General features: G+C 46.5%; 2 protein-coding genes across 3 annotated transcripts in view; both read left to right on the forward strand.

Annotated features, from left to right (window-relative positions):
• Positions 1-228: 228 nt before the first annotated feature.
• Positions 229-19,516, forward strand: mindy3 (MINDY lysine 48 deubiquitinase 3). Of its 2 annotated transcripts, XM_067238832.1 has the most exons (16): positions 229-1,039; positions 1,169-1,248; positions 1,426-1,486; positions 1,688-1,891; positions 2,166-2,217; positions 2,816-2,930; positions 3,119-3,192; positions 3,499-3,578; positions 3,904-3,974; positions 4,659-4,739; positions 11,558-11,630; positions 14,017-14,089; positions 15,385-15,472; positions 16,377-16,448; positions 18,597-18,779; positions 18,964-19,516. In XM_067238832.1, the coding sequence occupies exons 1-15, from the start codon at positions 946-948 to the stop codon at positions 18,744-18,746; spliced, it is 1,368 nt and encodes a 455-aa protein (XP_067094933.1). In that variant the 5' UTR covers positions 229-945; the 3' UTR covers positions 18,747-18,779; positions 18,964-19,516. The 2 variants fall into 2 exon arrangements, with proteins under 2 accessions (XP_067094933.1, XP_067094931.1); XM_067238830.1 differs by having other exon boundaries at positions 18,597-19,516.
• A 2,692-nt stretch (positions 19,517-22,208) lies between these two features.
• itga8 (integrin, alpha 8) overlaps positions 22,209-23,345 on the forward strand; it is a 33,303-nt gene continuing 32,166 nt past the window's right edge. The window contains 2 exon segments of the mRNA XM_067237392.1: positions 22,209-22,570; positions 22,852-22,982. Of these exon segments, the coding sequence (XP_067093493.1) occupies positions 22,380-22,570; positions 22,852-22,982 (322 nt within the window). The 5' untranslated portion in view covers positions 22,209-22,379.

The raw sequence follows: 23,345 nt of genomic DNA on the forward strand, positions 1-23,345 counted from the left end.
TTAATAAGATGCGCTTTTTAGTTTAAAACGTACTGTATCAATGACAAGGAATCGTACAGTGGGCGGGAAAATGACACAACTGATGTCGCAATTAAACCAATGGGAAAGCGTCTTGAAGCTGTGCCCCTTGACGCAGAGTGAATGTTCCAAAATTAGACCAATCTGCAGTTACGTATGCTAACGTCAAAGACGCACATTTTTACAGCTGTGTAGTAAATAAACGAATGATACACAGACGTTGATGCTAGGAATTTGTTATCAAGAATAATTGTGGATACAATATTAATGATTTTGCACCAGCAACATTTTTGCTGTGGAAGTTAACGGGAGTCATAACATCTGTTGCTTCATTGTGCTTAGTCTTTGACCGTCGAAGCGGTAGGAGGTTTCCGCGTTAGCTAGTTAGAGCTAGACAGCTATCGCGTTGCTAGGCTAGCTAATGTTTGCTACCCAGGCTAACAAGTAGCGTCAACGTAACGTTAGCTATATAATTTAGTTGAATTGTTTTCACTGCCTGCGTTTACAACATAGCTCGACAAATATCGGCTAACTAGGGATATCCAATATGCTACCAACTAACTAGCTATATATAGAGCTGAGTCAGCTAACGGTGGACCCAAGTGGGCCCGATCTGGACTCTGGGAACGGTATTTGTCTACTTGTTAAATTACCAAGACTGTTTAGCTCATCTATCCAGTCCAGTGCCAATACCAACGTTGATGCACCTCTCCTGTATCTGTCTGTTGCTGGCTAATAAGGCAAGACTGCCTCGCCCCGGTGTTCTACTGTGGCCAATGCCACCGGCTCTGCCTGCCGAGAGAACTGGAATTTCAATCCCGAGAAGAACGAAGAATAAACACAGCTAGCTTGCTACAACAGTATAACTTGCTTGTAGTCCCGTTTTGGGAATACTGATCGTTGGACCTGCAATTCGTTCAAGTTGACATGTCGGAGTTCAACAAAGAAGTGGTGGATTTAGTCTGGGGGAGACCTTCCAGTGGCGGAGTGTCTGGTTCTCTATTTCGGAGATGGACTCAAGGTTAGCAGCCTTCCCCCCGTGACTGTTCTCATCTGTAAGGAAACTGTTTTGAGGCTGCCATACTGAATCGTGGCCCCCGAATTATTCACCGTTTTGACTGTTGCCTTGATTTTTGTCAATGTGTTCCAGGGTTTGCCTTCAGTGAGAATGAGCCCTCAGCCCTGGAGCAGTTTGAAGGAGGACCATGTGCTGTCCTTGCCCCTGTTCAGGTAGGCCACAGACACACACTCATACAAAGTTTAGTGGAGAGAAAACAATGCATTCTCCAAGTGGGTGCAACAGATGAGCTTAGTACTCAGAAAGGCTCATATTGTGTCCTCATACGGGTCCATGACCAGTGGTGGGACAGAGTTGTAGGCTACATCCTAAGTTTGTGCTTCTTTCAGGCCTTCCTCTTGAAGACTATCCTGTTTAATCGTGATAGTTCCAACTGGAGACGCCTCACAGGTTGGTGTTCACCGCTAAGCCTCTGTCTTCATCCATCGCCATAATGTAACCAGAACAGAGTGTTTTGAAGAGGCACCTTCAAAACACCACATTTGTCAGTGGATGTTATAGGCCATGTAAGGCTACAATAAGCCTGTAGGTTTTAGACTTTAGCATGTCTAACGTATTGTGCTTGTCTTTTTGTCTGTTCATCTACTACAGAAGAAGAGCAGAGAGCAACCCTGTGCTCCACCCTGAGTGAGATCCTGGAGTCAGCCTGCTCCACCCCCTCCGTCAGCTACTGTCTGGTGTCCTGGGCCAAGGGACAGGGCCCCCACACCAGCACACACACTCACACAGAAACACACACCTCTCAGGAGACATCAAAGCCTGAGAGCAGCCAGCCACAGCAAGATCAACTACCCAGTGAGTCACTGAATTTAACATAGAAACAGACTCACACATGATCACAAATGATCTACACTCACACCTCACGTTTTACCAGTCTATCAAGCTCAGACATACTCACTAAATTTGATGTGGATATTAACTGTGTTGTCGTGTTGGGATGGAGTAGCTGACCCTAACTTGTATGGCAGTGTGAGGTGGTGCCCTAGCTCTTACTCTAGAGTGGCATGCATACATAATCAGTGTTGTGTTACTGACGTGTGTGTGTGCGTGTGTGTCCTCCTGTGCTTAGCTGCTTTGGCTGCAGAGGATCTTGGCTTTGAGCGATTTCACAGCATCCTCCAGTAAGTGTCTGGTTTATGTTAACTTCTCCTCCCACTCCCACACTGATTAAGGCTTGAGGGTAGTTCGTCCATCTTTTTCACCTCAGTGCCTAGATTTCTGCTTGAAGTCTGGAGCTGTAGTGTATGTAGAAATGGGATTGGTTTGTGTGTGTGTGTGTGTGTAAGAGAGAGAAAGGGAGACACGAATAAGAATGGAGAAGGTGAAAGTGATTTGGCTCCTTCTCCGGCCCTCACAAACCCCTGACTCAGGACATTGACTTGAGGAAGGACACACATTTCTCACTACCAGCTATAAACTGAAACCTGAAACACACACACACCTAATGAACCACAGCTGAGCTTCCGGTGCCAGAGGCATATTGGAGTTTTAAGCAGTCAAGCATATAGACTGTGGCTGCAGAAAACGCGGTCCCCTGCTGACTCATTGTTTACTAAAGCTGCCAAGGATTACATCAACACAACCAGATTACTATCTATTCAAAGATGGCAGTTTTCTAGGCCTCTTAATTTGACATGTATGTAGTTCAACACCAGTAGCTATATTTTCCAACTAAATACGCTGACTGGGTGGCTGATCTCTCCTCTGCGTCTCTTGCAGTAAGCGGACTGTCAGCTCTGTGGCAGAGCTGAGAGAGGAGATACTGTCCCTCTCACACACCTGGAGGGGGCGCTGTGGAGTCCTGTTGTTTCTCTACTCTGTCATCCTCACCAAGGTAAGACACGTCCAGCTTCAGATGTGGGTTCAAAGGATGCTTTGGAGATAACTCTTAACAAAAAGAAAAAATAATGAAAATGAAGTCATGACGGTATATACTTCTCTCTCCATATTTATTTCTGTCTCCTTTCTCAATTTTCCTCTTTCTTTCTCTTCCCCTTCCACTCCCTCTGTCTGTCCCTCCAGGGCATAGAGAACATAAAGAATGAGATTCAGGACACGGCAGAGCCTCTGATAGACCCAGTGTATGGCCACGGCAGGTACTCTGTTCCACAGCAATCCAGTCTCAGCTCCCAGGGCGGTGAAGCTGAAATCTTGTCAGAAGAGCATAGTTAGGGGTCAGAGTCAAGCAATTGTCTGTATTTACTAGGCACAACACAAAATAACCACATCTCAGCTACCGGGAACAGTGAACAATAACAATACCTCCGCCATAGTGTTATTGTTATTATCATCTCACCTACAATTGAGAGAGAGATTTGAGAGTTAAGAAGTTTGGTCCATCCACAGTGATAAAAGTCTTATTCTATAGTTCTTTTTCTCTATCTCTGTCTCCCCGCCTGCAGTCAGAGTCTAGTCAACCTCCTCATAACGGGCCATGCTGTGTCTAATGTATGGGATGGAGACAGAGAGTGTTCTGGGATGAGTAAGTCCTCAGCTTTATCATCTCTCACACACCAAGCCTAACAGTAGTTATAGCTGCTATCTGGTGGCACATCATAAGAACGGGATCAAACAAAGCTATTGTCACCTGCCCTACAGACACATCCTCTGCTGTTGCACACACACAACCACACACACACACACTCACTCATTCAGGCAAGGGCACAAAAAACATGCGTTCTACATATCACCCCCAGAGGGCAGTGTTGGTCCACTTTGATTCCCAGTCTCAAGTGCAGTTCGGTTTCCAAGTAGTCTTCAGCGTTGTTTGGACGACCGTAACTGTTTGGCTGACTGTTTTTTCTCAGAGTTGCATGGTATCCACAACCAGGCGTCAGTAGGCTTCCTCACGCTTATGGAGTCACTACGCTACTGTAAGGTAGGAGCACACACACTCATTCACCTTCTCACACACACACACACACATTCATTCACCCTCTCTCTCACTCACTGACCCCCAAGAGGCTGGTCTGTTTCTCGTCAATTTGTGGTTTTTAGTGAATTCTTGTTTACAGGTCATGAGTGACAGCATGTAAGACAGACCAATTAATTGGCTGTGATAGAATCACCTCCACAAATACACACAAACTCATACACACAATGACATACTCACATTTTCTGGGGCTTGTAGGCCCAGTGGATTTTACGATATGAATAGCACAAACCACTATGGGAGCCCCCATGTGAAAACACCCCAACCTCCCAGACAACTTCATGCCAGTCTCGCTGTCTCTCTGTGTCTCTGTGTGTGCAGGACAGATTAGATCTGTACAGAAAGTTGAAAAATGTGGCTAAGACAACGGTTAGCAACTGTCAACCGTGGAACTGTGCTGTGTTCTAGACTCCGGCACTTGACTTGATGGAGATGGAGGCCTGACCAGAAGACTGACAGTGTTGTTGGGCTGTGGTTAGAGGCAGCTTCACCTGACCCACTCTGCTGGGGCCAGTTAGCTAAGAGTCTAGCACACAGTTGGATAGTACTCATAGTAAGATTTGAATAGGCCTCTGTTGGAAACAGTAATCCTTGTGGTTGTGAACTCTGACTTGTGTGTGTGTATTCCAGGTTGGTGCGTTCCTGAAGTCTCCAAAGTTCCCTATTTGGATACTTGGCAGTGAGACTCATCTCTCTGTGTTCTTCGCCAAGGTAAGTTAGATACACCCGAACATGCACGCTCACACACACACACACACACACACACACACATACAGACTTGTATACACACAGACACACATTCAGACCATCATGCACACACACGCACACAAATACCCATCCGTGCACACCATCATCCCTGTGTGTGTGAGTAATATAAGCCAGTCTCTCCAGCAGTAGGTTAGAAAAAGCAGGAGCAGGAATGTGTGCTTTAACAGATTTAATACATCCCAGGTCAGGTAACAGAGAGAGAGGGGGGGGGGGGGGGTTAGAGGAGAGAGCAGAGGAATGGTCATATATGGCCAGTACTGGTGTCTTGGCAGTTCCATGTGAAGCTGGAGCAAGCCAGCACGAAACACACCGTGTTCTGGTGGACAATGGGCCCAAAATCAGCACAATCTCGGGGCCAACTGAAGTTTGAAATCCAATACTACAATCTGTCCATGCAACCCCTCTCTCTCTCTCTCTCTCTCTCTCTCTCTCTCTCTCTCTCTCCTGTTCTCGCTCCCTCTCTCTCTCTCCTGTTCTGTTCTGTTCTCGCTCCCTCTCTCATTTTCTTTTTTCTCTGGTGCCTTTTCTTTTTCTCATCTTTTATCTTTAGAATTTGTTTGCCTGGCCTTGCTCCGTTCTTCACAGATCCTGTGTTTTCCCCTGGGATTGGAACACACACACACACACATATACACACAGTCTGGAGCAGAGAGGAAGAGGTGATTGTGTTAAGAGCACTTGATGTAAGGCTGAAAAGATTCCTTGCTTAGAACATGAGATTTGGATGCTGAAATAGCAGGCTAGTTAAGCTGTAGAGCCCAGCTAGAGAGGTGGTGGACCAAATGTAACACACCCCCACATGTAAGGTGTACACACACACACACACACACGTCACTACTTTGGAGGTGTTGATTCAACCAGAGAGACCCCTTGACCCCTAGAGATAGGAATCCCCAAGTGTGTGTGTCTGTGTGTGTGTAACCCTATCTGTTGTTTTAGCTTGTGTATCAAAGCCAGACATCAGATTCAGGTGGAGATAATCAATTCTCCTCGGCACAGAATGAGTCATCAGAGAAGCCGAGAGCTACAGTTACCCTGCACCGTCATTGCACCACGCCCTCATTGACACCCTGACGAGAGGCAGTGTGACGGTCTGTCTGACCGCACGCACGCAAGGTGCACCACGCAGACCCCAGTGATGTGTGGTAGTCGTCATTGTTTCCACTGATGACCTCGTCAATTACCCTAGCCCTCAGAGCACTAGTGACATGAACACTCTTTCTATCTCGCTCTGTCTCTCTCACACCCATTAACGCTAATCAGGATCAGGTTCCTTACTCCCAGGAATGTGTGCATGTCTGTGTGCCCTCAGGTGGATGGTTTCCTGTGGGGAATGTGATCCCAGAGTTCCCATCTGGATCCGTTTGTTCTGCTGGAGTTCAGGAACTCACAAACCCACACACACAGGGTTAATGCAGCTGACGCTACCCTGATTATGGAAAAGAGCCATGTGACATGTCACACACCCCCATAGCCCCTCTGGCCTCTTGTAGTGGAGTAGGGGTGTGTGTGTTACCCCTCTGGAGGTGGGGGGGGGGGGGGTTGAGGGTCTCTCAGCATCCATGTCAGGGCTCAGAGAGCAGAACATCCCTGTTTAGAAGCAACAGTGATGGGAGTCTGTATAAATCCACCTTGGACAATAGCAGTAAACCTGATCCCCTCCTGCCCTGGTCTCCTTCTCTTGCACCCACCCCAGCCTGACTGGGATTCTCCCCAAAGTCACTTTCATAATGTGTGTGTGTGACCAATTGTGTGTGACAAGGGCTTTTAGAGCTTCAGATTCTAATAGCATTAGTGTCTTATCTAATCTACCTACACTCAGGCTTCAGACAGCCCTCTCCCCACCCCTTCCTGTTTTCACCATTACTTAAAAATAGTCTAGTGTGTTTGTGCTTAGACAACCCTGCTTCCTCCTGTCCCTTAGAAACACCCTTAAAGGGACAAGGAGAGCGATAGGAGGAAGTAACAGGGCTTGAAATTGTGACCATTTTGGTCGCATATGCTCCCGAAATTGCAAATAATCGTTATGGTGCGACAGGTTTAAATTTCTTTACAAAAAACTTGCTTATTAGGTGCACAGTATGTGCCTGTTGTGAGCTGATACACCGATCTACCGTTTTATCCAAGGTTCAAAAACAGTTCAACATCATTTTCATGTTCTTAACTTTAATGCAGATTTTAGATTGTCACGTGACAGGGAGCTAACGCACTGAAAATGTGAAATAATACGGAAATTTTCGGTGGGTGCTCCGAAATATTTGCTGGTGCGCCGAACTTGAAGTTGATTTCAAGCCCTGAGTAAGGAGAGGAGGCGAGGTGCTACTAGATGGCATCCTATCTCGTAGTAGATACCATGTTAAAAGGCTTTTCAAAAGCAGCTGTCCGCCCCTGTGACAAAAGCCAGAGAGAGATGAAAGCTAGTAAGGAAAGATCGAACTCCTCATTTCTTCAGCAGTCAGGTAATCTCAGATCGGTAGGTTCCTCGAGGGAGGGAGGAAGGGAGGAAGCTTTTTAAAAAGAGATGAGAAGGAACAAGGCCACTCTGGGGTCAAATGTCCCATCTCTCCTCCACTCACCCCCCCCTTTTCTCTGTCCTTTCTTTAAGTGATGAGATTCACAGGCCTCTGTCTTGCTCAGTCTCTATGGAGGTGTGTGTGTGTGTGTGTGTATACAGTAGCAGTTCTGGGTCAGTGATTTACTGGGAGGAAGAGCAAGACCTCTAGCCCCAATATCCTCTGGAGTCAGTCTTCTGTCTGACACACACACACACACACACACACACAGATACTCGTGTTGCTAAAACTGTATGTCAGAACAGATTCATGTCTGATATGCTTTGGAGAGTGGCTTTTGTTCATGGGTGTGTCTAACCGTTAGTGAGACAGTTTGTCCATAGCCACACACACACACCCACATACATGCATACACACACACACAGAGCAGTGAAAGAGGTATACAGTAGCAAGTCATTAATAATCACTGACACATCAGTCTAACGCTTTTCAACCAGGATGAAATGCTTATTCTGTGTGTGTGTGTGTGTGTCTGCCCTTTCACAGTGCTCTATAGAATCTATGTGGTGTCTGGCTTCTCTGTTCAGACTCAGCTCTTCTGATCCATGACATGCTCATTAATCACCTGTGTGTCTGTCCATCACTGCTTTCCTACACACATACACACACAGAAACAGGAGAGCCTTCATTGTTTCTCTAGACCTAGAGTCTCAGATGTAGCTGGCTTTGATGCATACACACACACAACCCACTCTCCATGGGAGACTGCTCAGGTACAACAGTGTTCTGTTTCCTGACAGGTTAACAAGGTGAACACTACACTAAGTAGAGACACACAAACGGACTTGCATGCACACACACAATCATCCACTCAGCCCCACTCATCCTGGACAAAGAACCTGAGGTGGCCTAATGGACAGAGAGGGTGAGAGAGAGACAGAGGGAAACCCTACACCTGTCCAGACTGAAGTGCCTACCTGTGTCAGTGCTCCAGGGGAAAGTGGGAAGTAGAGAGGGAGAGAAACAGAAAGAGAGGAGGGTAAGAGAACACTGCACCTGAAGCTTCTACTCAGAAAAGAGGGAGAGAAAAGGGGTAAGGAGAGAGCAAGACATGAAGGGAGGAAGAAAAGAGAAAGACAAAAGGAGAGAGGGATGATATAAGGGGAAAGAACAAACATGGTTGACCCGGTAGAGAGAGAAGGCAGGTGATGGAGGGATATTCTTTGTCTCTGTATGACAGACGCTAGTAACCAATATCTTAGAAAACTGGGGCATCGGCTTCGGTAATAAATAAAAAAAAAGAGGAGAATCCCCCCCCAATCTTACACATACACAGACGCACAGAGATTTTATATGAAAATTGCTTGGATTTGTTTATAAGACTAAGGATCTAAGATAGGCTGGGGCTTTGGGGACGTTATACTCACACACACGCAGACGTTCCCAAAGGCCACACTAGTGTGTCCAGCTATGTTCTAGTCTTAGAACAGCAGGAGAGGAAAATCTCTGGTATCTCACTCAAGGTCACATGGACGCTTCTGAGCTGTGTTTGAGTCTGCCAAAACCCAGGTGTACTGTACATACACACGTACAGCTGGAAGTGTCATCTGGGAAGTGTGATGACTAATCCCAAACTTGTTAGAACTCCCAGGTGGTGTATGTGTGTGTGTGTAGCTCTCTTTCTCAGAAACAATGTTGTTGTTTACTGTCTGATGTTGGTCTCTTATGGTGTGTGTGTGTGTGTGTGTAGTCTTCTGTTCAGGGAAACTGTCTGTTCTCAGGAAAAAAGCATAACATGTTTTCAGAACAGCTTTTTTTGTTGGATAGGAATGTGTTGCTCTTGATTTGATAATATACAAGCACAGACAGACTTGGCATCCTTTCCATGTGTGTGTGTCTATTTAGAGAATGCAGGCCTGTGTTCCAGTACAAGCAAACCCAGGTTGGCAGGGGAGAAGAGCTAATAAACACTAGTCTGACACAGACCCCGCCACCCCACAGAGTGTATGAGTTGGATGGTACAGCAGCATCTTCCCCAGGCCTCTTATAAAACAACGATCAAAGAGAGCTGGCTAGGCCTGTCATTTCATATGGCCTGTCTTTCACACACATACACACGCACACGTCATGCCTAATATGTCTGTTTGGTTGTGTGTGTGAGTCATCGTGTGTGTCGTCTTATTAGCTGTGGGATGATGGTGTTTGTGGAGGTTAGGTCATGTTAGGTAGTTCTAAAAAAATGACAGGTTTGGGCTGCCTGTTTTCAGACATGCTTCTGAAGAATATGATGGGCCCCTATTGTTAACATTTCCTCCTGTTGCCCCTTGTGACGGTGATGTTTACCAAGAGTTCCTTTTGCCCAAGGCTCTAATAAACCCTCATCATCTTATATCCTGTGTCGGACTCTGCTGGAACGCTCCCTAGTCTCCATTAGACAAGAACACTAGTAAGGACAAGGAAAGGGGAGACAAAGTAAGGAGGTGTGTGTGAGAGTGAGAGAGAAGGTATGTGTGGACGGAGAGCTGGAGGTGGTGATAGTTGGGCGCTCCGGTCACAGCAGTCAGGCTGGCGTTCCAGAGCTGACAGATGAACCACGTCTCTAGGTTAGAGATGGTCCTGCTGGGGGGAGTCTGGACTGGATGACCACGCGCCCTCTCGTTTAGAGGAGCATGTCTCTGTCGCACACTAACCAGACCTCTCCTCTCTGTCCCAGACAGACTGTCTTCACACACACAACCTTGCAAAATGTGTCTGTATATACAGTGCTATATCTGTGGATGATAAATTAAGATTTCAACAGATACGACACTTCTTAGTCCTTGCTTGTCTGCGAACTAGTGTTTGTGTGTGTAATTCAGTGTGTGTGCTTCCCGCCAGCCTAAAGACCTTGCAGCTGGTTGTCTTCAGCTCTTCATGCCCCCCCCTCATGGCCCCTGAGGATGTCATATGTCTGGTGAAACCTTACCACCCCCCTTCCCGCTCATCTCAGGCTCTCTCTTTAATAAACGCTGGCTGAAGGAGACGAGCAGGGCTTTATTTGCTCTACAGCCCGGTGTGTGTGTTTGTATAAGAGTGTGTTTGTGTAAGAAGCCACCGTTGTAAACACACCCCGCGCCTCCGTCCAGCGAAGAAGGGTCCGCTCTTCCCTTCTGCACTTAGTGGTCAGTGTGTGTGTGTGTGTGTGTGTGTGTGCGTGCTTGAGGGAAAGTGTGTGTGTCTTTATGTGAGAGAGGGAGAGAAGGAGATGTTCCCAGCCTATCAGAAGTGTCCTGTTCCACTGAGGAGTTTGCGGGGTTAGGGTTCAGGGGGTTCGTTAATAAGGTAAAATCAGAGGAGATACAGAAAATCACTATCACAATTTCTGATTTCTATGAGTCAGATTGCACCAAACTGAGGCAGCAAACAAACATTCTATAACATGAATGTGTGTGATGAGAGAGATAGAGAGAGACAGAGACAGAGAGAGACAGAGACATCCGATTGGTTGATGGTGTGTTTGGAGTGAAAACATGCCGTCTTATCTTCAGATCAGTTAATAAGGCTGTGGAGCCCAATCATTACACTAACACACACACACAGTGTGTTTCAGCAGACATGCTGCATGTGTGTGTTTCATGTTCCAAGTCAGTGTTGCTCAATCTTTGTAGTTAAAGGAGGAGAGTTTGAGTTTCAGTGCAGAAGCTCTTTCTGTCTTCTAATGAAAGTTCGCTTTCCCCTTCATCCACCCTTCCGTTCTCTTTCTTTCTTGCCCCCCCGCTCTCTCTGGCATCTCTGAAATAGGCTACTGTACTTGTTCAACCTCACACATCATCTATTCTAGTCACTTATGCACATTATAAAAGCTATTATTCATTATTTTAAACAAATTGCCAATGCTGTGGTACATTCATGCAAACGATTATGTAGCCTTCAATTGTCTGCCGTTTCCTACGTAAATCAATTGCTTATTTTATGTTGATTTTATTTATTTATTATTTATTATATTTGTTCTCTGTTAAATTGTCTTACCACCACAAACATTTAGACATTTACTTCATAAGAGAAGTCATTACATGGAAAATGGTTGAGCCAGTTGTCATAATTGAAACTCGCTGCCCTAAAATCCCATAAAAAAAATATGCAGGTTGCAACATAATTTGCTGCCAAACAGTTACTTTTGTTCCCAAAGAAGTAAACCATTTCTGAATCCTTTATATTTGTTATCTATATACATTTATCCTCTATCTCTCTCTCTATCCCCCTCTCCAGGAGATATCCCTGGTGGCCCCAGAGTCAGCCTCAGAGCAAGCCAGGAGAGTGTTCCAGACCTTTGACCCTGAAGGTAACCATACTATTAAAGACCATAATGACATTAGTCATGTTTAGATGGGCCTCATCCCCCAACCCAAATATTTGATCTATGCAACTCAATCCTAACCTATGATGACACACACACACCCAGACACACATGCTCTCTCAGAACAATATCCTGGTCTAGTCGTCTCTTCCCTTCTCTCCGTCCTGGAAGAGCAGGTGCTTCCAATACCCCCCATCTTATCCTCCTTGTCTTAGTCTCACCACCCATCATCCTCTACTACTGTCTCCTCTCATTCTTACCCCCCCCCCATCCTCCTCTCATACCCTCTCCTTTCATTCTCATCTCCACTCTCCTACTCTCTCCTCTGATTCCTTCCCACATCCTCCTTTCCTATCTCTCCTCCCCTGTCCTCTTCTTCTCCTTTCTAATCTCCCTCTAAACCCCCATCCTCCTCTCCAGCTCTTTGCTTGTAGGACTGGGGGTCCTCTCACTTCTCATCTCTGCCGCCGCCACTGTGGTTGTTGTTGTTGAACCCCCCTCCTCCCATATACACACACACACACAGCTGAGTCAACCTCCTCTTCCTCCTCCTCTTTTGGATGGGGTGACTGGGGGAAAGGCTAAGAGAGGTGCAAAAATGGAATGATAGACAGAAGAGAAGCATTTCACAAAGAGTGAGTTATGGTAAGAAGAGATTGGCCTCTCTTAGGCCTCTGTTAACACTAAAGAGGGAGACAGGGTTGGGGGGGTGTGAAAGAGGGAAGAGGAGAGAGGAAAGGAGGAGTGAGAGAACAAAATGGGTAGAGAGAGAGTAAGACATTGGAAGGGGGGGGTGTGGGTCTGAAGCTTTTAAGAACATCTGTGCTCTAATCACTTTCCTATGCTATAGAGAGAGACAGAAAAAGAATGGAAGTAGAGAGAGGTATAGAAAGGGTGAGAGATGGGGGGTTAGAGATGGAGAAATGGGAGCTTCAAGATGGAGAGATGGGAGGTTAGAGATGGAGAGATGGGTGAGGTGGGGAGAGATGGAGAGATTGGGGTCACACACGAGTCATGGTATGGTTGATCGCTATTCTGCAGATTATGAGTATGAAGTATTTGTGTGTATGCGCGTGTGTGCGCTTGAATGCATGTGTGCAGTCAGCAATCACAGATACGATCACTGTAGTCATAACTGTGTGTGTGTTAGTGTCTTCAAAGAGGACTTGGAAGTGTTTTGTGTTTCTGAAGTAAACAACATTCCTCTTCATAAGAACAATCTGTTTCATAGTGTGTGTGTGTGTGACAATAAGAGTGTGTCCAGCTATGCGTGGTCCTGTGAGGGAAAACTTACCAGCTGAGAGCAGTCTTGTCAGAACCAGTTGCCTCTGCATCAATATTATGTAAACAAAACATTCTAGGCCATTTAGACCAGAGAACAAGGGTGGACTATCTCCCCCCTGAATCTCCCTTTGTCTCTTTATCCCTATCTTCCTCTGTCTCTCTCTCACCCATATCTCTCCCTCTATCCCTTTCCCACTGTCTCCCCCCGCCCCTCTCTCTTTCTCTCCCCATCTGTCTCTCTTCCTCTCTCTGGCTTTGATACACTTCTGCTGGTGCCGGACATTCTGCAAGCCATATGGATGCTTTTCACACACACACACACACACACACACACACACACACACACACAAGTGAGTGCCGAGTAAAAGTCCTATAAATCTGTCTTTGTCGCATGTAGAGTCAGCATAGCTCACTGTGTGATAGAAGAGTGGCGCCAGAGCAAACAAACACACACATGCATAAACACACACACTCCTTGAACATGTTCCCCATTCTCTTGCTGTCCTTGTATGTGTGTAACCTAAACGGGGTGACACTGTGACTCAGGGTATGTTGTTGTGGGAGCTGCACATAACTGTACTGGAGGCATCGACACACTCATGTGTTAGCATTTAAACATGACAGGTAAGACATGAGTGTGTACACACACACATGGTAGTGCTTAAATGTGGTGCGCGCAGGTAGAGTGCTCATCATGGCTGTGGAATGTAGGTCAGAGAGAGAAGAGGGGACAAGGTCTGTGTGTGTGTCCAGAGCAGCGTAGGTTAAACAGGGTGCCTCCTGCATGTGTGTAGGTGAAGGCTTCACCTCCGTGTCATTGGGACCTCCTTTCATGTTCCTCTCTTCTTCTGTCCTCTCTGCCTCCCTTTTATCCTCTTCTACTCCCTCTGAATTCTTCCCTTTTCTCTCTCCTCTCCTTCTTATGTCTCATGTCTTTCTCCACTCTCTACATTCCTCCTTTTCTCTCCCTTCTGTTTCCCCCTCTCTCTCCTTCTCCCCCCTCTCCTTTCCTCCTGTCTCCTCCTCCTCTCTTTTCTCTGTATTCCTCTTCCTTCTTTCTCCTCTCATCTGTCCTCTCTGTCTCCAGATAATGGCTTCGTACCTGACTCTATGCTGGAAGATGTCATGAAGGCCCTTGACCTTGTCTCTGAGCCCGACTAGTAAGTGTGTTTGTGTTTGAACTTCATTTTTGTGTACGTTCTGTGTACATTTTAGTGTGTGTGTAAACTTGCATGTTGTGTGTATACTTGTACTTTTGTGTACGTGTGTGTGCTTAGCACCTGTAAGTGGCAGTGTGCAGGCCCAGGTCAGTGGACACAGCTCATGTTTCACTGCCGGCTCATAAAGAATGATAGAACCTCCTGGAGGAGCAGGAAGAGCGAGCGATAGAGAGAGCAGGAAGGAGAGGGAGAGAGAGCAGGAAGGAGAGAGGGAGGAAACACCCTAAAGCTTCAAACAGAAGCCTGTTTTATCTCGCCGCCGCTGTGCCACTAGCACAGCTAGCGTTAGCGTGGCCCAGAAACCAGGCCTGGCGGGGATGTAAAGCTGCTCTCCAGACCCCAGGTCCACATGGCTGGTTGATCTCAACCCAGCCAGGCACACGTGGCAAGGGTCCTGCACAGCCCAGTCTAAATTATCCCAGCCCACTAGCCTAGACCAGCAAATTGTATCTTAGACCAGCCCAGTCTAGCCTAGACCAGTCTAGCCTAGACCAGCCCAGCAAAGCCCAGTCTAGCTTAGACAAGCCCAGTCTATTTTAGACATTCCCAGCCCAGACCACTCTAGTCTAGTCCACCCTAGTATTGTCCAGACCACCCTAGTCCAGCCCATTCTAGTCTAGTCCACTGTAGTCCTGCCCAGGTCTCCCTAGTCTAGTCCACCTTTGTCCAGCCCATGCCATTCTAGTCTTATCCGCCCAATTGTTCAAATATTTTGGATTTCTATATTATCTTGGTTAGCTCAGAGTAAGTTAGAAGCAGCCAAGCTAACATCATCAGCCAAACCAAGCTAAACACTGTTACAACCAGCTAATAGCTTAACCTCACACTAATACTACTACTAAATCACACTCCCTCTCACTAACACAGAAACACAGACAGAGCTACAGGGTTATCAGTCCCAGTGTCTGAAAATAAGTCGTTCCTCTCTTTTCTGCCTTAAAAGGCAAATCTGTGTCTGCTTTTATCTTGTAGGAATAATAATAATATTACAGAGCTAACACACAGGAATGTCTGTCTTGAGAGGTATATTTAGTATCGCACAACTATTTCTGAACACACAAACACACACTGGCGCACGCCATACCCTCGTGTCACAGTTTGGTCTCGTAAATGACTCCACGGTTTGGTTTTCATACACAACCTCTCACATTAAAATTTACGAGACCGAATTCTGACCCTTTCTCTGTAAATTTCTCTCTTTTCTTTCTCCACTTTCCACTTCTGTCTCTCGCCAGCGTGAGCCTGATGAAGAGTAAGCTGGACCCTGAGGGGTTGGGAGTCATCCTCCTGGGCCCGTTCCTCCTCGAGTTCTTCCCTGATCAGGTAACTGTGCGCGGCTCATCATGGCGACCGTTGTTTGGTGCGTGAGGTCATCACAGATGTATTCCATCACTGAGGCTGCAACCAGTCAGCACATACCGATGTTCATCCATTCCACACACATACATGTCGACACACTTAGCGCACACACACATGCTGAGAGACCGTTCTTTTTCATGAAAGATACAAATTGCAGTGACACAGCTGTGTGTGTGTGTGTGTGGGAGGGGGGGGGGGGGGGAGAGCACAGACAGAGGGGCAGAGTGGCTCCTGAGTGACCATGGGGAGAGAGAGAGAGGGGGGGGGAGAGGAAAGTGTGTTAAAGTGATCAGGGCTTTAGAGACTCCCAGAGGAATGGCCCTTGGCCACAGAGAAATTATACTGCCATTAGCCAACTGGACACACTCTCCCTCTCTCACACACTCACACTCATGTACTGTACACAAACATACCACACTCACCCGCACACACACATGTGGGATTGTGTTGGGGTTAAGGTTTCATACATGCAGGCATACACATACATTATGTATGCATGCACACACGCCGCCACACACACTATTAGCCTCTGTATCTTCCAGCTGAGGAAAAGGGGAAGTGTTTTGGCTCAGCATCATGGCTGTTCTGTGAGATTGGGGTTAAGCTCTCAAACATGTACATGGAGCCTCTTTCTCTCTCACACACACACACACACACTGGATTGGAGCGAGGGTTTTAGGCAGTGGTACAGCATGCTGGTTTATCTGTCGGCTGGAGAATGTTCTCTGCTCCCCCCTTCTGCTCTGTCGGTTTCTCTCCTCCATTTCTCTCTGCCTTCATCTCAGTCCGTGGGTTGCCAAAGCAAGTTTGCACATACGCACACACACTGCTTGTTTCTTGTTCTAACGCTGCCCTGTGTGTGTTTCAGGACTCAGGAATCCCAGACTCGTTTCCTGTCTACCACTACAATGGACTGAAGCAGTCCAACCACAATGAGAGGGTGAGACACGCACATAGATACAGAGGTACACACAGATACAGAGACACATACACATGTATACAGAGACACACACATATACACACACACACACAGAGGTACACTACTTAGATACAGACACAAACACACATCTTTCCAGAATAAGCAGTAGCTGTAACACAACACAGCTACTGCGTGCCCCAACCCTTTGTGCGTGCATGCGCGAGAGCCTGGGGTCATACCCGAAGGTGTGTTTGGCAGACTGGTACTAAGTAATATCATCATCAATATCAGTCAGTCCAGACTGTGTAGTCTGTAAAACCTTACCTTTCTCCAAAGGACTCCCTTTAAATGGATGAATGACATCTCACACACACACAGGTACAGGACACACACACACAGTCTATATGGCGCCTGTAGGTTTGTGATGGCATTCCCAGTCTCATATTCCTGATGGGAATATCAGACCTGCTGACAGCGCTCTGCACTGACCCTTTTCCTCTAGACCTGAGTGTGTGTGTTTGTGTTCTGTACCTCAGAATTTGTGTGTGTGTATCTGTGTTGGTGTGCGCGCGCATGTGTACTGCACCTTTGTGTGTGAATCAGGGATGGAAATTAAATTTTTAATAAAAAATTAATAAAACATTTAATTGTGCGTTAATTTCAAAATCTACCAGCCACTCAATGTTTTTTCCAGCCACTTTTATTGTTTTTAACCGACAATGTGTAACTGCATGTGAAAATTAATACTACAAGATCTACAATACTTAAGCAGTATTATTTAATTATTTTTTACTTATTTTACTTATTTAATCTCAGTCTCAATGAAACACTGACACTTTCTCTTTTATACATACACAAACCACGAACTGATATACATTTCATTAAATGAGTAGGGCAGATTAAACAACAAACTAAAATTCCTCCACCCATCCTCCCCACTCCCAGTACAGTTTACTCCTGCTCATCAGAATCAGATTCTGAAGTTTCAGAGGTGCTTTCCTGAGCGTTCTTCTTCCACGACAGGGCGAACAGCACCCTGAAGCGGAGGGGTGTAGCTTCGCTCTGAAGGGGCTTATTTTCCCGATAATGACAACGGCGTTCTATACATTATCCCGCTTCTTACAAGGCTACTTGCCAAAAAAAATAACTTAACATAGTGTGTCTTATTACAATTTATATGTTACCATTCGTAGTGTTGATCAGCAGAGAAATAGTTCACCAAAGACATTGAACTTCATAGACGTTGAACATTCTTTAGGCTTCAAATCAGCTGACGTCGCTAAGCAACGGAGTACGCTGGAGTTGAAAAGTTACTGGACTACTTGCGGAGTGCTACGAAAGACGTGAATCCGAGGCAAAAAGACCACTTCTCTTGACAGCGGTCAGTTATACATAGCAACGGTCTGTTATTGAAAAATAATTGACCGCAGAACATTGGGAAGCCCCATTCAAGTGAATGGGGCATTCACGGGAGTCAGTTGGCTGAGTGGTGAGGGAGTCGGGCTAGTAATCCGAAGGTTGCCAGTTCGATTCCCGGTCATGCCAACTGACGTTGTGTCCTTGGGCAAGGCACTTCACCCTACTTGCCTCGGGGGAATGTCCCTGTACTTACTGTAAGTCGCTCTGGATAAGAGCGTCTGCTAAATGACTAAATGTAAATGTAAATGTAATTCTACAGCATTAATAACAGCCGTGTAATAATTTTATTTACCCGCCACGGTGGCCGGTAGGTGAAGCGAGTTTACCCGCCACAACACAAAATCACCCGCATTTGGCTGGTGGCGGGTGCTAATTTCCATCCCTGGTGTGAATACCTGTGTTTGTGTACTATACCTCTCTTTTTTTGTGCTTTACCTCTGTATTTGTGTGTGTACTGTCTGTCTGTGTGTGTGTGTGTGTGTGTGTGTACCTGTGTTTGCCTATGTGTGCGTCTCAACTCTGCCCCCCAGAGGAAGTGTGTGATTGATAGAGGTGACGCCTGCCAACCTTCTCCCTCTCACACACAGCTGAAGCTGGAAGTACTCTAACTACTAACTGGAAGTTTATTTAACGGAGCCGGGCCTGGTTCTGATTGGGTCTCGGTTACCATGGCGACATGCTCACGGGTATACTTTCTGCACTTGACTGGTCTATGTGATACCTCTGTTCTGATTGTGTGTGTTTCCTCAGGTGGAGTACGTGGAGGGGACAGCCCTGGTTCTAGGTTTTGAGGACCAGATGGTTCGTACAGACGACACCCCAGTCAAGCGCTGCCTGCAGACCAAGTGGCCCTACGTGGAGCTGCTGTGGACCACCGAGCGCTCCCCATCACTCAACTAGCCCGGCCGTGTGCGTGTGTGTATGAGTATGAATGTAAGGACAGCCTCCCCCCCCCCCCCCCCCCCCCCCCCCCAACCAACCAACCTGCAGTCTGACACTAGAGGTCAGAAGGTCCCAGAGACTGAGACACACACATGAGACAGTCCCCCCACACACACACAAACACACTTTGGATCCACACACGTTTACTGTTTGTTCTATGGTCTGTTGTACACAGCTTGTAAATCGACACACAGGATGTTAAGTGGTGTGATGTAAGAACTGGATGACTCAGCAGAATGGATGTCTCGGCTAGGGGCGTGTTCTGCTGGGACTCTGGGTTCTGATGGCCCACTGGTACGACATCTGGCCTGGCTGACTGGTTCCCCGGCTACCAGCGTCTCTGGAACTGTCCTGCCTTCCACCCAACGTCATCCCCAGTGACTTGAAAACCAACACTGTACATTTTTGTCACTCCAGCTGTGACTGTTCTAGAGAATAATGACCAAAGCCTTTTTGCATGAAACACATACACATACAGCCTGTTAACACACTACCACACTTCTACAAAATCTACCTGCTGTTTACAGCTTCAAGGGACCACTCTTCAGTCTTTGGAGGCGGAGCAGCTAGCAGGAAGTGTCTCACCGTCTTTTTGGTGTTTGACCCGGAAGTAGACCCCGTGCCAGGTTTGGTCAAGTTGGTGTGTTATCTTTTACACATTTTGACGGAATACTCCTGTATTTATTTCCACAGTTATGACGTTAAGAAATAAAACATGTTTTTTTCTTCACACGCTTCAGTTTTTTTCTTGGAGTTTATATAAGTCACTCCAATCATGCTGGCATCGTAGAGCTGGATATGAGGCTTAACAAGAAGGGACTGGATCAAGGAATGTATCTGTTTTAGTCATTAGTGTGTGTGTGTGTGTGTGTGTGTGTGTGTGTGTGTGTGTGTGTGTGTGTGTGTGTGTGTGTGTGTGTGTGTGTGTGTGTGTGTGTGTGTGTGTGTGTGTGTGTGTGTGTGTGTGTGTGTGTGTGTGTGTGTGTGTGTGTCTGTGCGTATGTGTAAGTGAGGAAGAGAGAAACTATAAACATCACAGTTCACCTTCAGTGTTGAAATTAACACTAGCTAGTTGGCTGCATCCATCAGTCGTCTCATCCAGACGCACACATGCTGAGTCTGACTGTGCGTTACCTGGATTGTGTGTATTTGTGTATGGAGACCGTAGTCATAATGCAGGGCTGTGTCTTATGGAAATGCCTAATGGAGACAGGATATGATCAGTGATTGTCTAATACAGTCTGGCCGACAGTGGTCGGGGCGTAGTGGATCACAAAGACGGGTTTTGAACTAACAGCAGAAGTCAGTTTATCAACATGTGGAACTTGGTGAAGGTGGAGTTGGGCCTCTTCAACGTTATGAGATGCACAAACTGAGGTATTTAAATCAAAGCGTAACTGGAAAGCAGGGGAGGGTGGGCAGATTCTCTCTGGACAGTGTCATTAGATCACTGTGGGTGTGTGTGTGTGGGTGTGTTGCAGGAAAGGGGATATCTGTCTGCGTGTTTTTATTGGATGCTAGACACAGAGAGAGGAGAAAACAATAACAGATGGTTGAAACGTTCAGGGCAGCATGAGTCTTTAGACTCACACACAGATCAACTCAAAGCTCAGAACGGGCATCATAACAGAAGAGAAATAAATTAGACCTCTGCTCTTCCTCAATCCTCAAATTCACGTGTGTGTGTTGAGGGAGAGAGGTCTTGCTTTGTTCCTATTGGAGTTGTTGTAAGAGAGGAGTTAAGTCAGTCCATAGCCCCACTCCCCCCCCATCACTCTCAAGTCCCACAGGGGATACCTTGTTTTAGCTGTGCAGCCCTGTGCCGCTCTCTGCGACGCCCGTGGACCCTACACAGACGTGTTTGACATTGAAGCATAAACCAGGCTTGAGGTAAACTGTCCTTCACCTCACAGTTCCTGGACAGTGTGAACCAAAATTAACACACCTGCTCAACATGTGTGACACACACGGACTGTTTGAGTTCAACCGTTAACATCTTCATACATGATCCTGCATGTGTACATGCCCACACACACCTCCTGCATTCTAAGTGTGCGTTAGTCAGTGTGTGAGTGTGTGTGTGCACTCACGCTTGGTAGGGGTTACACCAAAATCATGTGCTGTTCATTGATGTAGAACCAGGCTGTCCCTAGCTTCAGAAAGGCAGAGGGAACGAGAGGAGATGAAGCAAGATGGAAAGAAACAAAGGGTTGGGGCTCAGGGGCTGAAGGAGAGAGGGAGGGGGTGGGGTGAGTTTGGGAAACTTGAATTCTCCATCTGGCAGGTCAAGGTTACTCACCAGGAACCTCCCACTCCTAGTCACCAGTACTCTGGATCTAGAGTCAAACACACACACACCAACACACCTGTTCCCCTTCACATCTCCAGTGTCATACTCTATCGTGTGGCTAAACAACTCTGAAACTGTGACAATTATAAAGTGTATTATAGAACGCTTTAATTGCAGAAATCGTCTGGTGCTGATTATGAAGAGATAGTTGGCACCGGAACTCTCGAGTGCACACATAGACTACTTGGATCTTGTGGAATGTGCCACACTTCGATAGCATAAAAAATCTCCACACACGCGCGCTCTCCCGCGGAGAGACCCTTAAGTGTCGAAATCGAATATAATATACTTATATAATTGTCTTGAGCCTACACCTACTATTCTATCTGCTTTTAGGTGAGCGCGTGCTGTGCAGCTGCCGGGTCTCGGACCTTAAAATGTTTTGACGTGTTTTATTAGGTGTTGCTTGTATTGTATTGCAGGTCAACACTAAAAACGAGGGTCTGGTTTCAGTGGGCCTCCGTACATTAATAAAGGTGAAATAAAATAAGCCGACAGGCGAAGTCATCCTAGAGTGCCTGCAGACCAACTGCGGGCCGTTCGTGTTTAGTCTAACTTTAGACTTCTCACTCAGTTATCAAGATAATAATTACCGACATAATTGCATGTGATTATTCTCAATACGGAAGTAAACGCGCCTTCTAAAACCTTGCGGTCAGAGTAAACGGTCCAATAAAGAGAAATGAACCCAACGTTTGGTTTTTAATATTCCGTGCATATAGCCTGTGTGGTTGTGTGGTGTACCATGTGATGTGTGCTTAATTTCGACACACTGATGTCACATGTCGGTATTTAATTCGCTCTTTAGATATTTATTGTTTTAGGATCAAAACTCGCGCAACACAGATATTGCTTTTTCCCCCCTTAAAAGGAACGGGCCTGATGACGCGCCTGCATGGAGCGCGCTCTCATGTGGTCTGGAGACTGTGCTCTAAGAAGTGTATGTGGTGGGGGGCTCAAAGTTTTGTTCCGCGGACGGGGGCGCGCCGAGTGGCGCGTAGCTGGAGGACTGTGAGGGTAAAGTCAAGAGGAGCCGACCAAAGGAGTGTGAGTGTGTGAGTAGTCTAGAATCTATAGTGACTGACAACGGCGCGAGAACTGGGCGCAGCAACGGCATTGACCCTGGATTATTTCCCTCACCTGGACGGACGAAGAATCGGGAACATCTCTCTCTTTCCTATTCTAATTGTCGGATTACAGTGGCACAGCACTTGTCAGTAAGAACTGTGTGTGCTTGCGGGATGGTACGCGCTTTGAGTAGAACGGTGTCTTCCGCAGGGATGTTACTTTGGGGACTGTCGCTACTGTGGTCGGTCCTAGGAGTATGGGGCTTTAACCTGCACACGGAGAATCCCGCCGTGTACCGCGGACCGGAGGGGAGCTACTTCGGTTACTCGGTAGACTTCTATCAAGCTACCCCCGACAGCAATACGTGAGTAACGGCATTTTAGATTATTCTTAGATGTCTGGCATTTATAGCCATCCGTTGAAGAGTGGATAAAAGAGTTAATGGGTGAATACAATATAGATATCAGAGATCTGATGGTGCCACTTTATCTAGACAGTTAAAAACATAATTGCAACATAATAATCCCGCTTTTTTCTTCGTCTTAACTTTTTAGTCCTTCTTTGACTTGAATTGATCAACATGATCAAATGTAGAATGCCCAAACCTTATTACGCATGTTTGTGGGTGTCCTCTGCGGCTGTCAGGTTGAGTGTGCTGGTCGGGGCTCCCAAGGCGAACACGTCTCAGCCAGGAATCATAGAAGCTGGAGCCGTCTACTACTGCTCCTGGCCCCAGCAGGGAGACGGATGCAGACAGATACCTTTCGACAGCGCCAGTAAGAAACTCTACCTTCAATGTGTGTGTGTATGTGCGCGCGCGTGCGCCCGTATGTTTGTGTTACATTTGATCCCAACGAAGAGTTAAAGTGTAGTTTGCCTCGGGTTTCAGGAGCAGGAACGTGTGTATCGTTTGAGAATGAGAAAGTGTGCGTGTATAGCCTATATGTGTGTGTGTTGTGTGATAAACCATATTGGGCTGAAATGTGTATCAGAGGCAAGATGAATAGTGTTCAGAGTATACTGTATTTTTCTGTTTCTGTTTTTCTGTTTTCTGCATTATCAGTCATAAACCATTTACATAACATCATAGTTATCGGAACACATGTAGATTGGTTACTGATATTGGGTTTCCTGGCCTC

Source organism: Osmerus mordax, chromosome 6 (assembly GCF_038355195.1).
Source record: "Osmerus mordax isolate fOsmMor3 chromosome 6, fOsmMor3.pri, whole genome shotgun sequence".
Classification (NCBI taxonomy): domain Eukaryota; kingdom Metazoa; phylum Chordata; class Actinopteri; order Osmeriformes; family Osmeridae; genus Osmerus; species Osmerus mordax.